Genomic DNA, 16,390 nt, shown 5'->3' with positions numbered 1-16,390 from the left:
CAAGAGATGGGGGCGGGGCGGGGCTCGGCTCAGGGTCAGGCCCTCTTTTCCCAAACGTTAACTAACCGAATCGGGGAATAGATAAGTTCTTTGGAAGAGTTTGTGGTTTGGTTAAAGCCGGTCTCCCGACACTTGGAGCAGAGATTTATTTTTCATGAGATGCACAGAAAACCCACTGTTAAGCTGTCCTGCCTTGGCTCCTTCTGGAACGTGGCAAGTTCCTGGGACCCATCATCATGGTTTCCTCGGAAAAGGACAAAGACAGAGGGCTCATTTATTAGAAACGGAAAGCGCAACTAGCTACATCTGCAGTCAGACCTGCTAATAAATCAATAATACCTTTGTTACAGGTGCAAAAGTCCTCTGGGAATATTCTTCCAGTTTTTGACTAGATCCAGAAACACTATTATACCAAATTTAAATCATTTTGGGTGGGAATCTTTCCAAAATGAAGTCTATGTTTATTTAGCCAGAAAATGCCAGATATAATTTGCTCCTTTCAAACTGGACTGTTAACGTTCTAGACTGCACAGCCCCTGACCAGTCTGGTTTTGGTAACTATACAGCTTCCAATTTAATCTGTAAGCTTGGCAACCAGACAGATGTGCTTTTTAGAACTGGCTGCGGAGGAACTTTTTTGCTTACTTTTTTGGTCTCAGCTGAATTCTAGCTAGATGACATGGTCAAATAAGGAATTACATTGACTATTGATAGCTGGCAAGCTGGTCTCTGATGATGTGGTAGATTGATAAAAATGGCTCTGATTCTCTACTCATCCATGTGCCCACCCATTTTGCAGAGTGGCTTTGCAGTTCCACTCCAGCCTTGGCCTTGGCCTTGGCCTTGGCCTTGGCCTTGGGACTGTCTTTGGCCAAGAAAATGTGGTGGTTCCCAGCCTAAATCATGACGAGAAGAAGCCTGGACTAGTTTGCTGGAGGAGGAGACCAGGTGGAGCAGAGCAACTTGCAAAGCCACCTAGCTGACTCAGAGACCAGACATTGGGCCAAGCTGGTTGAGGTCCACAAAATTGTGCTGTTGACCCATAGACATACGAGAAAGAATAAAGGAATCTTGTATTAAGTCACTCTTTTTTTTTTTTTGCAGTACGTGGGCCTCTCACTGTTGTGGCCTCTCCCGTTGCGAAGCACAGGGTCCGGACGCGCAGGCTCAGCGGCCATGGCTCACGGGCCCAGCCGCTCCGCGGCATGTGGGATCTTCCCGGACCGGGGCACGAACCCGTGTCCCCTGCATCTGCAGGTGGACTCTCAACCACTGCGCCACCAGGGAAGCCCTCTCTTTATTTCTTGACTGTGCCTCAGCTCTCCAACACAAAAAGCCTTTTTGAAACTACCTACCATATGAGGTTCAAAATATGGTATGATTAATATTACATCAAAGATGCTGACAATGTCATGCCTAAGGGCCACCTGACAGGAATATGACCCATCAACAAAGGAAGTAAAGGGTAGGGAGCATGCCTGATTTTCTATACTCCTCAGATCCAGATGTAGAGCTCAGGTTCAACAGTATTGTGATTGGCTAGCAGATACAACTAACAGTTTTGTTAATAGTAACCAACCCAGGAAGGTTTTTGTAGAATTTGGCACTTATACATTTCATGACACCAGAAACCTGTGTGGAAAGGGTTATCCATAGAAACATTTAGTGGTTTCTTAAAATGTTTGCTCCTGACTTCTATACAGGTATACTTTGATCAAAATGTGAGTCATCAAATGTTTTTGGATAGAGCCTAAGGAAAAATATCTTTTCTCAAATGAAATATTTTTTCATTTAATAAAATTACTTATAGGACACTAATAAAGATTAATGACAAGATTTCTCATGACACTTGGAGTATTAAAATGTGTTATGATTCTCATACTTTCCATGTGTTTAAAACATGTTATACACCTCAAAAACATGTACAAGTTATTAAAATATAGCTGGTTTTCTTTAATACCATCATTTCATTATATCAGAAGGTAATCACTGGATGGTGAATCCTTTACACATCATGGATTTGCTCCCTAAGATATGCTCGGGTGGACATTTTCTACATTGTGATGGAGACCTGGGCTATTTGTTTCTACAAAGAAAATGCGAAGCATTTGACTGAGGAATTAGGATGATATGGAACCTGAGACCACACAAGCATTTCATGTAAAGGGCAAAAAAGCAACGACTGTTCAGCTAGAAATAAGTTATTTTATTTTAAAACACATACAGATTAATAAATATTATTGGAAAACTTAATAAATAGCATTTTTATTTACATAAGGCAATTACAACATGCTATGACTACTTCTATAAAGCAAAATATAAGCAAGTCTTAGTCATTGACAAATGGGTGTGTGTGCTAATTGGAAGCTTCCCTGATACATTTACATGAAAAAAATTTTATGCAACCAATCAAACATTTTACATTTTTTTATCTAGTCTTCTTCCTCTCTTTCACAATTATATTCCATTTTACAAGAAAGTAATAGTTATCATTTAAAAAGGCAAAAACACTCAGGAATGCTACTGGAAAAACAGTACCCTTAAATTTTTCCAAACTGCAAAAACACTGACATGGCGGGGGGAGCAAATTATTATAGTCTGACAAATAAAAGAAATATTCTGTACTTTTCAATGTGACCCTTTGGCACTAGTGGTTTGGGAGTTCCTGACATTTACCTGGTGTCAGGTAGTTCATGGTCAGGGCTGAGCCGCTTGGAAGCAGGAAGTTCAGCATCATTCATTACAAATTCAACGCAACAGAATCAATCTGGTTCACAAGTCATTGATTCTTCTGCAGAACATAAACCTTTGCAGAATGTCAGAGAAGCTCATCACACCATCAGAATGTGATCTCTCAGTGCAGGTTTTTAAAGTCCTTGCTTAATTTCCATATTTTACAACAGAAAATATAAAACCCTGCCTTTTAAAACAAAAAAAAGAAAATTAAAGCTTCATGGAATCATGCAGACTTTACACCCAGTGCTTCCTTTGCTTACTCAGTGCTCGAAGCTGTGTGTCTACAGCATGGTCCTGAGCAGACAGGATGCATGGTGCATCGCTCCAAAGGAGTCCTGCACATGCGCTCTGGTCTGAGGCTACCAGCACAAACTAAACATGTGAGTGCTCTAACACAGATTTGGAGACCCATCCCACCATTTAGAGGTAGAGAAACTGAGGCACAGAAAGGTTAAGTGACTCACCTATAGTTGCACAATTCAAGGAAAAACAGAGAAAAGAACAAATAAATCCTCCCCGGCTCATGCACTGGGCCCTAGACTATGCTTTTTATCACATTGGGTACATTTGAAATAGATGTTTATTTACATGATCATTGTTCTACTGAATATCAACTTTTCACTAGACAATATGTTTTTGATGTAACACAAAGTTACATTTTCTTAAAATATAATTCTTTGTTGCATTTAATAGCATGTGAGAAATGTGTACGAAAATAAATGAGTAGATATTGGGCCAAATTCTTGTTCCCATTCCTAAAATTCTTAATCTTTTCAAGTATATGATGGAGGTATAAGAATCTGGCCAGATGTGAAAAATCACCTTAAAATTCATCACCAGTTCAACTGTGAGGCGGAAGTGAGGAATACATATAGTTGAGGTATTTTATATGATAAACTGTTTTATGGTGTGACTGGTGTGCAAACTGATCTTTTCTCTTCCTAACTCAAGCTAACAGACCTCTAGCTATGAATATGAGTAAAACATATGAAAAACTAACACAGATATGTCCTTGGGAGGAAGGTCAATGCTAAGGAGTTAATGTTACGTTTTTGGTCCCTGAGAAGGTGGAACACCAAGTTTCCATCTAATCCTGCTTGATAGGTGAACTACTTCCGCGGTGTCAGACACAGTTAAGGACAACTTCTTCAGACCACTGAAGCCAATCAGACAGTCAATGAACAGATCTAAACTAAAGCTTCTTCTCTTTCCAAGTTCCTACTCAGTCCCAGGAAGTCTAAGTCAGGATCAAGTAGGCATCAAAGAAGAGTGATGGGCATAGCTCTGTAGACTGCTCTTCTGGGTTAGTTGAGCAGCTTAGAAAGGAGAGGTGTCATCTTCCAACTAGAATTAGGCAGCACGACAGTGGCCTGTGATCAACACCTCAGTCTCCGTGGACTCATCTACGCGTGTAGACAGTGCATCTCGAGCACTTTATGGATGTCTAGGAACTGGCCTCTAGAAGGGAGCGCAGTATTTACAAAGAGCTGAGCCATCGAGGAAGAAGGAAGGTGAGAGGTGACTGCATACTTCAACAGTGCTCTCTTCTATCAGACGTGAAACCCAAAAAAAAACCCAAAGACCAATCTACTACAGCTGGAATGAACCTCTGGAAATAAAACTGCATAAATCAAATTGGCCTGAGAAGTAGGACTTGAAGGAATGTTTCTTATTGCTGAACCAAGAGCAGCTAAGTGTATTTCACTAATTTTCTAATGTGAAAAGACCATAATAACATCTGAGTGATGATTCCCCCTGAAGGTCCAGCCGTGGGCAGTTCTTGCTCCCCATGTGACAGGGAGCAGACTGCCCTTCTCTCCGGATCCTTCTTTGCAGAGTTGGAGCAGTCCTGCAGAACAGCAAAACACCCAGGGTGGTCTTCGTGCTGGGTTTGGGTTAGAATCCTTAATAGGCCCTACACTTGATCACTGAGCAGAACAGGAAGCAATCTTTTTAAATGCAAAGATTCAGATGAGAAAACAAGGCATTGTCCAAGTAAGACAGGAGAGAGATGGCCTATTTAAGTGTCTATTCAGAGCAAGCCTGGATATCATATCACAAACATATGATTTTAGAGGAGGCTTGCTTTAATTGAAGATAAAACCCAAAGAATATCATAATAATGAAAATGTTTTATATGTATTTACTTTTGGAAAGACCAATATAAGACCTATCCCCATTCTGGGCCCTACCCTTCAAAGCTTTACTTTTTAAATCTTTTTTTGTAATTCCAAATTATAAAAACATGAATTTGTAAAATAAATACTATAAGTCAGATATTAAACGCTCTATGTTAAACTTGAAAATTAGGCTGTTAGACTGCTGGTCATGTCAATTACTTCCAGGCTAGAGTCACACTTTTGGAATACAATGGATGATATGAACTGTGTTCCACTGGAAGGGAAGTTGTGTATCCTACCAAGGTAATTTGCTGAACAGATGTAAACTTGGGAGAGTCTAACTGTTCTGGGACTTATCACCTTCAAGAGGAGACAAACTATTACTACTTTGAGATTCTATTTTACTCTAAAAAAAATCATAGGGAGATAATCCAGAAAATATCACCTCTAAGTATCTATGGAATAATCATGGATTAACTGTAATCAGGAACATCAATAGATGAATTTAAATAAACTAAGCTTCACATGTAAACTGTAAACAAAAAAATGGTAATTTCCATATGACACATGGACTTTCTCATTATACTTGTATAGCCACATGTATTCTCTGAATATCTCATACTCCTTACCTAGAAATGATTTTTATGCCTAAAAGTATATTTATACTCCTGCATTATACTTTCAGAAAGTTCAGTTCAATAAATTAAGGCCTGCATTCCTAAAAATACTGATGATAAAAAACAAAGCTTCACGAGCTGATAAAAAGAGTAATGCATTTTTTGAGCATTTATTAACTATCAGTTACTGTAAGATTTAAAAAAAAATTTTAATATTCTTGCCGCTGTTAGTTCACAGATCACTTGACAACCCATGATCATCGCATGTACTTTTAATTCATAAAGGTGTTTTTTTCTCTATGTTAAACTATCCTCATTTAGTTTAGTCTCTTTGTTCAACACTTTAGGGAACTATTCCTTAGGTCTTTAGAAATGTTCTTTTTGTCTGAAAAAACACTTTTTTTTTTCCTATTGACATTCCTTAGTAATTTTAATTGGGTATTATTTAATTGGGTATCACCAAATCTACCTTACCCAATCCCATCTTTCAACTTGGCATAGCTTCCTATTTAGATAAAACGGTACACATGGGACCTCCCTGGTGGTCCAGTGGTTAAGACTCCAAGCTTCCACTGCAGCGGGCACTGGTTCGATCCCTGGTCAGGGAACTAAGATCCGTCATGCTGCATGGTGCAGGGGTGGGAGAACCACTGCAAATGAAGTACATGATATCGTGATGAATATCTGCATCACTCTGTGCTTTGTTCCCATTTAATACACATGCAAGGTTACTACAGATAGCCAAATGACCTCTTTGATCCAAATACTGGAATAATTAATGGCTATTTTGCATTTCAGAAGTTTGACTGAGGAATTGTAGGGTGCTCTGCCATCTCAAACAACAGGGAGATGGCTACAAATTGTTTTCATTTTTGCTAGAAATTCTTTTGAAAACTATGTGTGTTCCAGTTTGTAGAATATAGCCTAAGCTTAATTGTGTCCTTTAACTTGTTCCTGAATGACAGGGAACTCATATGTGCTATTGAACAGTTACTCTCTCATTTAACAGCCTTATTATCAAGTTAAATAATTTATTTCTTCTTAATGGCCACAATGCTTGCTGAAAGAGAACATGGATATATTTAATACTGGATCCCAGCTACGTTAGACTGAATGCAAATAAAATACCTCATGCTACTTAAGTCAATTGTCTTTAATTGAACTATAACTACATGCTGAAAGGGTTGATTTACTCCAATGTGCCCTTAGTCTTGACTCTCTTCCAGTGAATGAATATACTATAATTTCTAACTGCTTTGAACATTTATGTTTTGAAGAGTGAAATATTAAAGTATAATCAAGGAGGCTGCATTACTCTAATCTAAGAGAACATACACACAGTAATAGTCAAATTAAGTGAATAGTTCAAGTAATAAAGGCACTGAAATTGATTGGAGCTATTGAAAATCATCCTGCAAATGGAACAGTATATCATTTCCATTCACTCTTCTCTCTCTGTTTGCAATTAAAATGTCTAGGAGTTGGGGGTAGGAGAGTCAACACATCAGAGGATTAAAACCAATTAAATGTATATGCCTCTGATTTGGATCCGACACCTGAATGTTATACATGCTTAATGCAAAATAATAAAACTACAGACACATTTACTGTAGAGTCAGACTTCAAGGCAACAGTTTCTCCCATTTCCAAAGTAAGCTTCTAAGTAAGAATATCTGTTCCCCTGCAAAGACTAATCAGAAAAGGCCCATTCTATTTAAATAATGATGACGTGTTTTAAAAGCAAAGAGTATTCATGAAAGCTTCCAGGTTAATGGCAATGAACATAAGATTCCTCTCATCAGAGAGAGACGACACCCAGGCAACCACTGAGCAACTTCAGAGTACAGAAGGCTGTGCCCCCACCCCAGTGCTGAGCAACACATCCTCACTCTCCACCAGCCCATCCATTAATATACAGGCAACTCCAACACCAGCGATTTACGTTCTACTTCACGACGAATCAGGACCAGAAGCCACATCCATTTCCTGTTCCTCAAGCCATCCAACCCCCTGTTACATCCTAGTCTGTTTTCATATTAGATTTGTTCATCTCCCCAAGGTTGAAGTTGAACTCTTTGAACACCTGTATAAGGACAATCCCAACGGAGACAGTGGTGAACCCGCAGGCCATGCCCAGGAAGTCCACCAGACCCACGTTGCTCCACTCCCGGAAGAGGATGGCCGAGGCCAGCAAGACCAGTGTGGTGAACACAACGTAGTAGATGGCCCCAAACACAGAGGAGTCGAAGCACTCGAGGGCCTTGTTGATGTACCTGAACTGGATGATGATGCTGCAGCCAAGCACGGCCAGGAGCACCAGGCACAGGCAGAGGGCACGCCGACTAGACGGATTGTTGTGGAAGATGTCTTGGGCTGCCAGCCCAATGCCCTTAGTGGAAGGCACGGTGAAACTCCCCAGCAAGGAGCAGATGCTGATGTAGACCATGATGTTGGTGGGCCCGTGGGCCGGCGCGATCCAGAAGATCAGCAGCAGCAGCATGAGCAGCACGATGCACAGATAGCCTACGAACACTGGAAACGAGAGGGCGCACGGTGACCCAGGGGGCGAAGCAGAGCAGCCCTCGCCACGTGCTCCGCCACCTGCCCCCGCCGCTGTCACCGGGGCACCCTACCGCTCCGGATGTGCTTTACCACAGCCCCTGAGCTCACTCCACAAAAGTTATTCCCATCATCACTTTCACCATTCAAACATTCATCGCTCCTATATATTACATGTCAGTAAATAAGTCTTCTCTCTATTAGTAACATTTTTATAACAATAAAAGTCTACACAGATGCTTTGAGATTTTTTTTCGGCCACACTGTGCGGCACGCAGAACTTCCCCTACCAGGGATCGAAGCCGTGCCCTGGCAGCAGAAGTGCAGAGCTCCAACCACTGGACTGTCAGGGAAGTCCTGAGAATTTTTTTAAAACCATTTCACAAGATGGTCAACTCAACAAACCCTAGGCAGAGAGTGCTCCTACGTGTGGGGTGGGAGAGAAAGAGAGTCATGCGGGGTCTCAAAGGACACACAGGGAAGCTGTAGGGGTGTTTCTGGCTGTTGCAGTGACTGGGGGCTGCACACAGTGGGCAGAGGCCAGGGGTCCTGCGATGTGCAGATGGCCCCACACAATGAAAAATCATCCTGTTCTCCTGATGACTTCGGAATGTCACCTTGGACAGGAAAGCGGAAAATATTTATAATAATCAGAGCTAGAACCTGTTTTATGTGTAAAACAGAGTAATTTGGCAAGGATTTAATATACATTGAATTTTTCAGAACTTCAACAGTTATACTCCATTTCAGAAGATCCCATTGCTGGGAGTTCCCTGGTGGTCTAGTGGTTAGGATTCCGGGCTTTTGCTGGCGGGGCCCAGGTTCAATCTCCGGTCAGGGAACTGAGATCTGGCAGGCCACCTGGCGTAGCCAAAAAAAACAAAAACAAAAAAGAAGATCCCATTGCTGATGGCAAAATCCTTAGTGTTTGAGTCAATAACACAACACCTCCACATCGGTCTGTTTTGCACCTGCCAGATTCACAGCACACACGGTGTGGGGTCTGCTGGCTTTAATATGTCTTCTCCTATAGTTGTACCTGAGCATTCCATTTTATTCCAAAGTACTGTTCTTAGGGCATTATGTTGACTGCTATTATATGTACAAGGAGTTGTATTTTCCATGAACTTCATTTCCAGATTGTAAAGGGGGTGCCACGCACTGGGCCTGAGGGCTGGGAACAGCCTGGACATGTGTATCAGCAAGCAGGTGGTGGGAGCCCCTCTTCCTCAAGGATAAGAAAAAGACTATGGAGCTCTGCTGCAGGGGAAGATTCAGGAAGATATTACAGCTGAAAGCTGCCTGGGAGCCTGACCTACAAACTGGGCAAGGGGTAGTGGAGGGCAGAGAGCAGCACGCGCAAATGTAAAATACTGCCGAAGTGTGGGCCGTGTTTGCGGAAAAATCAGAAGTAGCTTGAACGCAAGTGCGCAGGCTTTATTTCATAAAAAGCAGCTGGGGGGCTTCCCGGGTGGCGCAGCGGGTGAGAGTCTGCCTGCCAATGCAGGGGACATGGGTTCGAGCCCTGGTCTGGGAAGATCCCACATGCCGCAGAGCAACTGGGCCCGTGAGCCACAACTACTGAGCCTGCGCATCTGGAGCCTGTGCTCCGCAACAAGAGAGGCCGCGACAGTGAGAGGCCCGCGCACCGCGATGAAGAGTGACCCACGCCTGCCGCAACTAGAGAAAGCCCTCGCACAGAAACGAAGACCCAACACAGGCAAAAATAAATTAATTAATTTAAAAAAAAAGAAGAAGAAGAAGAAAAGAAAAAGCTGGGCCTGAGTGTGCAGTACTTTGGGTTTTCTCTCATCAGGGGGAAGGGGTGGTGGTGATTGCAGTTATGAAAAAAAAAGAAATTATGTCAAAAGTAGATACCAAAAAAAAAAAAAGTACAGGGCTCTGTGGGGGCTCTAAAGATGAATTAAATCAGACCTCGGCTCTCTGAGAGCTTCACTTCAGAGGGAAGCATGGAGGCCTGGACACATGGTGGTCCTGAGAGGAGCAGCCTGGGGCCGATCCCGCAGAATGGGCGCACAGATGCGGGGTCGGGGACGGCGTCCATGCACAAGGTCCAGATCCCAGAAGGCAGCAAAGGGGCCACGGCAGCAGGGCAGCCCCGGGGGGCAGCAGCAGACAGTGGTGAGCAAAGAGGAATCAAGGGCCTGGAGGACAGACCACAGCGGGGCGGAGGGTACAGCTCCAGCTGGGAGAACCGCGCCGGAGGCGGCAAGCTCTCTGGCACCACAGCTCTGAGTTACCTGGGTTGGTCAGCTTCTCCTCCAGCTCGGCCTGAGTGGTCACACTCTCAGATTTCGGGGAGTGGATGATCAGCACGACAGAACCCGCACAGCTTAGTAGACACCCCAACTTGCCCAAGATGTTGAGCTTTTCTTTCAGAAGGTAAGAAGCTAAAATGGACCTTCAATTTTAAAATAAGATATGATTAAATCAAACTATCTGACTGACCTGTTTCTTCTAACTGCAGATGTTATTAAAGCTACATCTTCTTTACCGTCACATTTTATTTTTAAATTAGTTTTTAAGTGTACAAAGATTAGGAATTTATTGAAGTTGCTATTTCAGTACAAATAGGATCTTCATGCCAATTCCATGCATAGCCAGTACATAATGATACTATTAACTCATACCACTATATTATTTCAGTAGATAGGAAATATACCAGGGTAGAAAACTAAGTTTTATGATTGATCAAAAATAAAAATATTGCCTCCATATTTTTAAAAGTACACAGTCCAAAAAAACTATGTTAAGTAGGAAAGCAGGATATGAAAATCGTTAAAATAATTACAAGTAATTCATGATCAGAACACTTAAGTTAAAATAAATTGAGTGAGAAAATGCACAAATAAGAAAAAATCAAAATGCTAATAGTAATTGAATTATGGTACAAGGAGTATGGGTGATTACTTTTCTCTTCTCTAATATGGAAACTTTTAAAATGTGGTCACATTACTTATTTAATGCAAAAAAAAAAAAAAGCATTCCTCATAAAACATCTGTAATCTTAAGACTGGTACAGGAAGGGCACACCAGACCCAGATACCAATATATATATACAGGACTATTTCCATTCATCCTCATTTCACAGATAAGGAAACCAAACCTCAGAAAAGATCAGCACTGAAACCAAGGCCACAAAGCTAACAAGAGGTGAAGCCACGGAGAGGTCAAAGCTTCCATCTTTCCCTTACAGCGCTTTGTGTCCCTGGCCCTGGATAGCCTGGTCCCCAAGGAGACCCATCAGTGTAGCTGGGAAAATAAGCAACATCCCTGAAAGAAACCATACAGGATATAATAATACAGAACTGGATGTTAAACTGGGGGGCTCCACACAGCTGCACGGAGAGGTGGCAACAGAGGAGTGGGCGGCTCCGAGAATAAGAGGTGGGCTGGAGTCAGCCAGGAACAACTGGGCCTATGCCAGGGGAGAGGGCTGCCACGAATATGGAAGAAAGGGGCAGGGTAATCCCGCACCGCGAGGCCAACTCACCTCTTACTGCACTCTTGGTCTTATACCAGAGTACAAATTAAACAGCCCTGCTATAAAACAGTGCGTAACAGAAAACTTGAGGGATGCTAAGGCCAATAGATCAGGAGACAACTGCCATTGAAAAAGACAGTTTATTGCTCACGGTCTCCGAGCTGAGGGCCGTAGCGTCCTATGCAGGACGGCACAGGGAAGCGCTAGTGTTGGTCAGGAGGCGCTGGCGGGTTGTGGCAAGAGCCTTCACTTCACTGTGGTCTCCGGGGGAAGGGGTGTGTAAGGCAGTGCAAACAGTTTAGCACTGGCCAGAGGGAAGAGCTCAGTGGTGCTTGGGCACGGGCTGTCCCTAGCTGTCTATGACTTGGTCCTGGGGGATCAGCGCAGGTGGGTAGTGGGCAGGAGTGTGAGAGTCCAAAAAAGGAGGTGGTTGGGATGTGAGCTCTGGATCGGTTGGTTTAGATTTGAAACGCATGCCTGAGCAGGAGAACTCCTCCCGAGGAGAGAGGTGCGCGTGCCAGCGGACCCGTGAGCCAAGGCAAGGTGACTCGGGACCGGACTGTCCAGAACGAGGCATGTGCGGCACAGGCATGCAGGGCAGATGTTAGGGCATCCAGTTTAGAGACGCTAGACACATGGTCAATAGAGTGCCGTGTCATTTAAGGACACACCAGATAAAGACGTGGGCAACCGCTTACCTCCTGAGTATGTTCCTCATGGAGAACTAGTCCTTGCCTCCCCTCTGTGGCTGAGAATGGATGACCCCAGGGCGGCTGGAATAGGGGCCATCTACCTAACGGGCTTCCCCAGCAGGAAATCCACCAGCTGTCTAGGCTCAAAACCTTTCTCCTCTCACTTTTCCTGGGCTGCAGTAACTAAAGCCTGCTACCTTCTGATCTGAGATTAAACAAAAAGCATACAAAATCTCTTTGACTTAAATCAGGAGTCCACAGACTATGGCTGAAGGCTCAATCCAGCCCTTCACCTGTTTCTGTGAATAACATCTTACTGGAGCACAGCCGTGTCCACACAGTTAGTCTGGTCTCTGGCTACTTTCCACTACGATGGTAGAGGCGAGCAGCTGCAACAGAGGCCACGTGGCCCACAAAGCCTAAAATATTTACCATCTGGCCCTTTACAGAAAAAGGTGGCCACCCCCTAAGTTAAATGATCTACAGAACTAATCGCACATCTATCTGGAGATGTGGGTGGAGGTGGAGGCACCTGAGGTGGAGGCACAAGTTACATGTCGGCATCAGGGCCACGACAGCACAGGGGAGCAGCATCCTCACTGGAGGGGTTGGGGGTACAGCAGAGGTGGGGGGGGTGAGAAGCAGTGTGATAAAAGGCAATGGAAAGAGGGGGAAAGAAATTTAATGCCAAGAGAGGGTCAATAGACTATCTTAATAAACTTATAGTATAGTAAACAAACAAAAAATGCCCTGTAGAATTGACAGCAAGGTCTTGAAGAGAAATTTGTATACCCAAGTTCATAGCAGCATGATGCACAATAGCTAAACTGTGGAGGCAATTCAAGTGTCCACTGACAGATGAAGAAGGAAACAGTACACAAGGAGTGCACAAGGGTTCCCTTTTCTCCACACCCTTGCCAACACTTATCTCTTGTTTATTTTTTATGACAGCCATTCTAACAGGTATGAGGTGATATCTCATTGTGGTTTTGATATGAATTTCCCCCATGACTAATGATGTTGTGTGTCTTTTCATGTACCTATTGGGCACCTGTATGTCTTCTGTGGAAAAACATTTCTTCAGTTCCTCTGTTCATGTTTTAATCAGATTGTGATTTTTTTTGCTATTGAGTTGTAAGATTTCTTTATATAATTTGGAGATTAACCCCTTACCAGATCTATGATTTGTACATATTTTTTCTCATCCTATAAATTGTCCTTGTATTTTGTTGATGGTTTCCATTGCTGTGCAGAAGGTTTTTATTGATTTTTTAAAAGATTTTTTTTGATTTTAAAGTCTTTATTGAATTTGCTACAATATTACTTCTGTTTTATGTTTTGGTTTTTTGGCTGTGAGGTATGTGGGACCCTAGCTCCCTGACCAGGGATTGAACCCGCACTTTCTGCATTGGAAGGTAAAGTCTTAACCACTGGACCACCAGGGAAGTCCCTGTGTAGCTTTTTGGTCTGATGTAGTCCCACTTATTTATTTTTGCATTTGTTGCCTTTGTTTTTGATGTCAGATCAAAAAAATTGCCAATACCAATATCAAAGAGCTTACTCCTTATGTTTACCTTCTAGGAGTTTTATAGTTTCAGGTCTTTTTTTTTTTTTTCTTTTCTTGCGGTACGCAGGCCTCTCATTGTTGTGGCCTCTCCTGTTGCGGAGCACAGGCTCCGACGCGCAGGCTCAGCAGCCATGGCTCACGGGCCCAGCCGCTCCGTGGCATGTGGGATCTTCCCGGACCGGGGCACGAACCCGTGTCCCCTGCATCGGCAGGCGGACTCTCAACCACTGCACCACCAGGGAAGCCCTAGTTTCAGGTCTTATGTTCAAGTCTTTAATCTGTTTTGAGTTGATTTTTGTGTACAGTGTAAGATAGTGATCCAGCTTCATTCTTTTACATGTGGCCTGACCAGTTTTATGGAACAGACTATCGTTTCTCCATTATATTCTTGACACTTTTGTCTTAAATTAATTGACCATATATGTGTGGGTTTGTTTCTGGGTTCTCTATTCTGCTCCACTGATCTACGTGTCTGTTTTTATGCCAATACTATACTGCTGGGACTTCCCTGGTGGCGCAGTGGTTAAGAAACTGCCTGCCAATGCAGAGGACACTGGTTCAATCCCTGGTCCGGGAAGATCCCACATGCTACAGAGAAACGAAGCCTGTGCACCGCAACTACTGAGCCTGCCTTCTAGAGCCTCGTGCCTAGAGCCTGTGCTCAGCAGCAAGAGAAACCACCGCAATGAGAAGCCCACGCACCGCAATGAAGAGTAGCCCCCGCTCGCCGCAACTAGAGAAAGCCCGCATGCAGCAACGAAGACCCAACACAGTCATAAATAAATAAATAAATAAATAAATAAATAAATACCGTTTGGATTACTATAGCTTACAATATAGTTTGAACTCAGGAAGCTTAATGCCTCTAGCTTTGTTCTTTCTCAAGGTTGCTTTGTCTATCTTTGTCTTTTATGGATCCATACAAATTTCAGGATTGTTTGTTCTATTTCTGTGAAAAACTGCCACTGGAATCTTGATAGGATTGCACTGAATCCATAGATTGCACTGGGTAGTATGGACATTTTAACAATATTAATTCTTCCAATCTATAAGAATGGAATATCTTTGCCTTTATTTGTGTCTTCTTCAATTTTTTTCATCAATGTGTTAATAGTTTTCACTGTACAAGTCTTTTGCCTTCTTGGTTAAATTTATTCCTAGGTATTTTATTTATTTATTTTTTTGGCCATGCCACATGTCATGCAGGATCTTAGTTCCCTGACCAGGGACTGAACCCGCACCCTCTGCACTGGAAGCTTGGAGTCAACCACTGGACTGGCAGGGAAGTCCCTATTTTATTCTTTTTGATGCAGCTGTAAATGGGATTGTTTTCTTGATTTCTTTTTCTGATTGTTTTTCTTAGTGTGTAGAAACACAACTGATTTTTATACATTGATCTGATATCTTGCAACTTCAGTGAATTTATTTATCAGTTATAACAGTTTTTTGGTAGAGTCTTTGGGGTTTTCTATATACAATATTATGTCAGCTGCAAGTAGAGACAGTTTTACTTCTTCCTTTCCCATTTGGATGCCTTTTATTGCTTTTTCTTGTCTTGCTCTGGCTAGGGCTGCCAGTATTATGCTGAATAAAAGTGGCAAGAGTGGGCATCCTTGTCTTGTTCCTGATCTCAGAGAAAAAGCCTTTGGCTTTTCACTATTAAGTATAAAGTTAGCTGTGGGATTGTCTTATGTGACCTTTATTATGTTGCAGTATGTTCCCCCTGTACCCAGTTTGTTGAGTTTTTGTCATGAATAGATATTGGATTTTGTCAAATGCTTTTCCTGCATCTATTGAGATGATCATATGATTTTTACCCTTCATTTTGTTAATGCGGTATATCACACTGATTGATTTGTGGATACTGAACTATCTCTGCATCCCTGGTACAAACCCCACTTGATCATGGTATATGATTTTCTAGTGTATTGTTCAATTCAGTTTGCTAAAACTTTGTTGAGAATTTTTGCATCCAATATTCATCAGTGATATTGGTAAGTAATTTCCTCTTTTGTAGTGTCCTTGTCTGGTTTTGGTGTCACAGTAATGCTGGCCTTGTAAAATGAGTTTGGAAGTGATCCCTCCTCTTCAATTTTTGGGAAGATTTGAGAAGGATTAGTATTAATTCTCCTTTAAATATCTGATAGAATTCACCTGTGAAGCCATCTCTTCCTGGACTTTTCTTTGCTGGGATGTTTTAAATTACTGATTCAATCTTCTTCTGCTCAGATTTTCTATCTCTTCATGATTCAGTCATGGTAGGTTGCATGTTCTAGGAATTTATCTGTTTTTTCCTAGGTTATCCAATTTGTTGGTGTAGAATTGTTCATAGTCTCATGATCCTTTCTATGTCTGTCGTTCAGTTGTAATGTCTCCTCTTTCATTTCTGAATTTATTTATTTGAATCTTCTTTTTCCTTAGGTAGTCTAGCTAAGTTTCTCAATTTTGTTTATTAAAAAAAAAAGCAGCTCTCAGTTTTGTTAAGCATCTCTATTGTTTTTATGGATGTTATTTCATTTATTTCTGCTTGGCTTTTTATTCCCTTCTTTCTGCCTACGTTGGGGATAGTTTGTTCTTTTTCTAGTTCCTTGAGG

The 16,390-nt window shown here is 42.3% G+C and overlaps 1 protein-coding gene across 1 annotated transcript in view; it reads right to left on the bottom strand.

Annotated features, from left to right (window-relative positions):
- Window positions 1-2,196: 2,196 nt before the first annotated feature.
- Window positions 2,197-16,390, bottom strand: part of NIPA1 (NIPA magnesium transporter 1) — a 41,545-nt gene continuing 27,351 nt past the window's right edge. The window contains exons 4-5 of the mRNA XM_029225623.1: window positions 10,294-10,454; window positions 2,197-8,005 (exon numbers count right to left, since the gene is read on the bottom strand). Coding sequence (XP_029081456.1) covers window positions 7,494-8,005; window positions 10,294-10,454 — 673 coding nt within the window. The 3' untranslated portion in view covers window positions 2,197-7,493. The remainder of the gene's footprint in view (window positions 8,006-10,293; window positions 10,455-16,390) is intronic.

The sequence above is a fragment of the Monodon monoceros genome, unplaced genomic scaffold (genome assembly GCF_005190385.1).
Source record: "Monodon monoceros isolate NGI ecotype Baffin Bay Population unplaced genomic scaffold, NGI_Narwhal_1 Super_Scaffold_16, whole genome shotgun sequence".
Taxonomy (NCBI): domain Eukaryota; kingdom Metazoa; phylum Chordata; class Mammalia; order Artiodactyla; family Monodontidae; genus Monodon; species Monodon monoceros.
The sequence above is the reverse complement of the archived record's forward strand: the minus strand, read 5'-3'. Positions and strand labels throughout refer to the sequence as shown.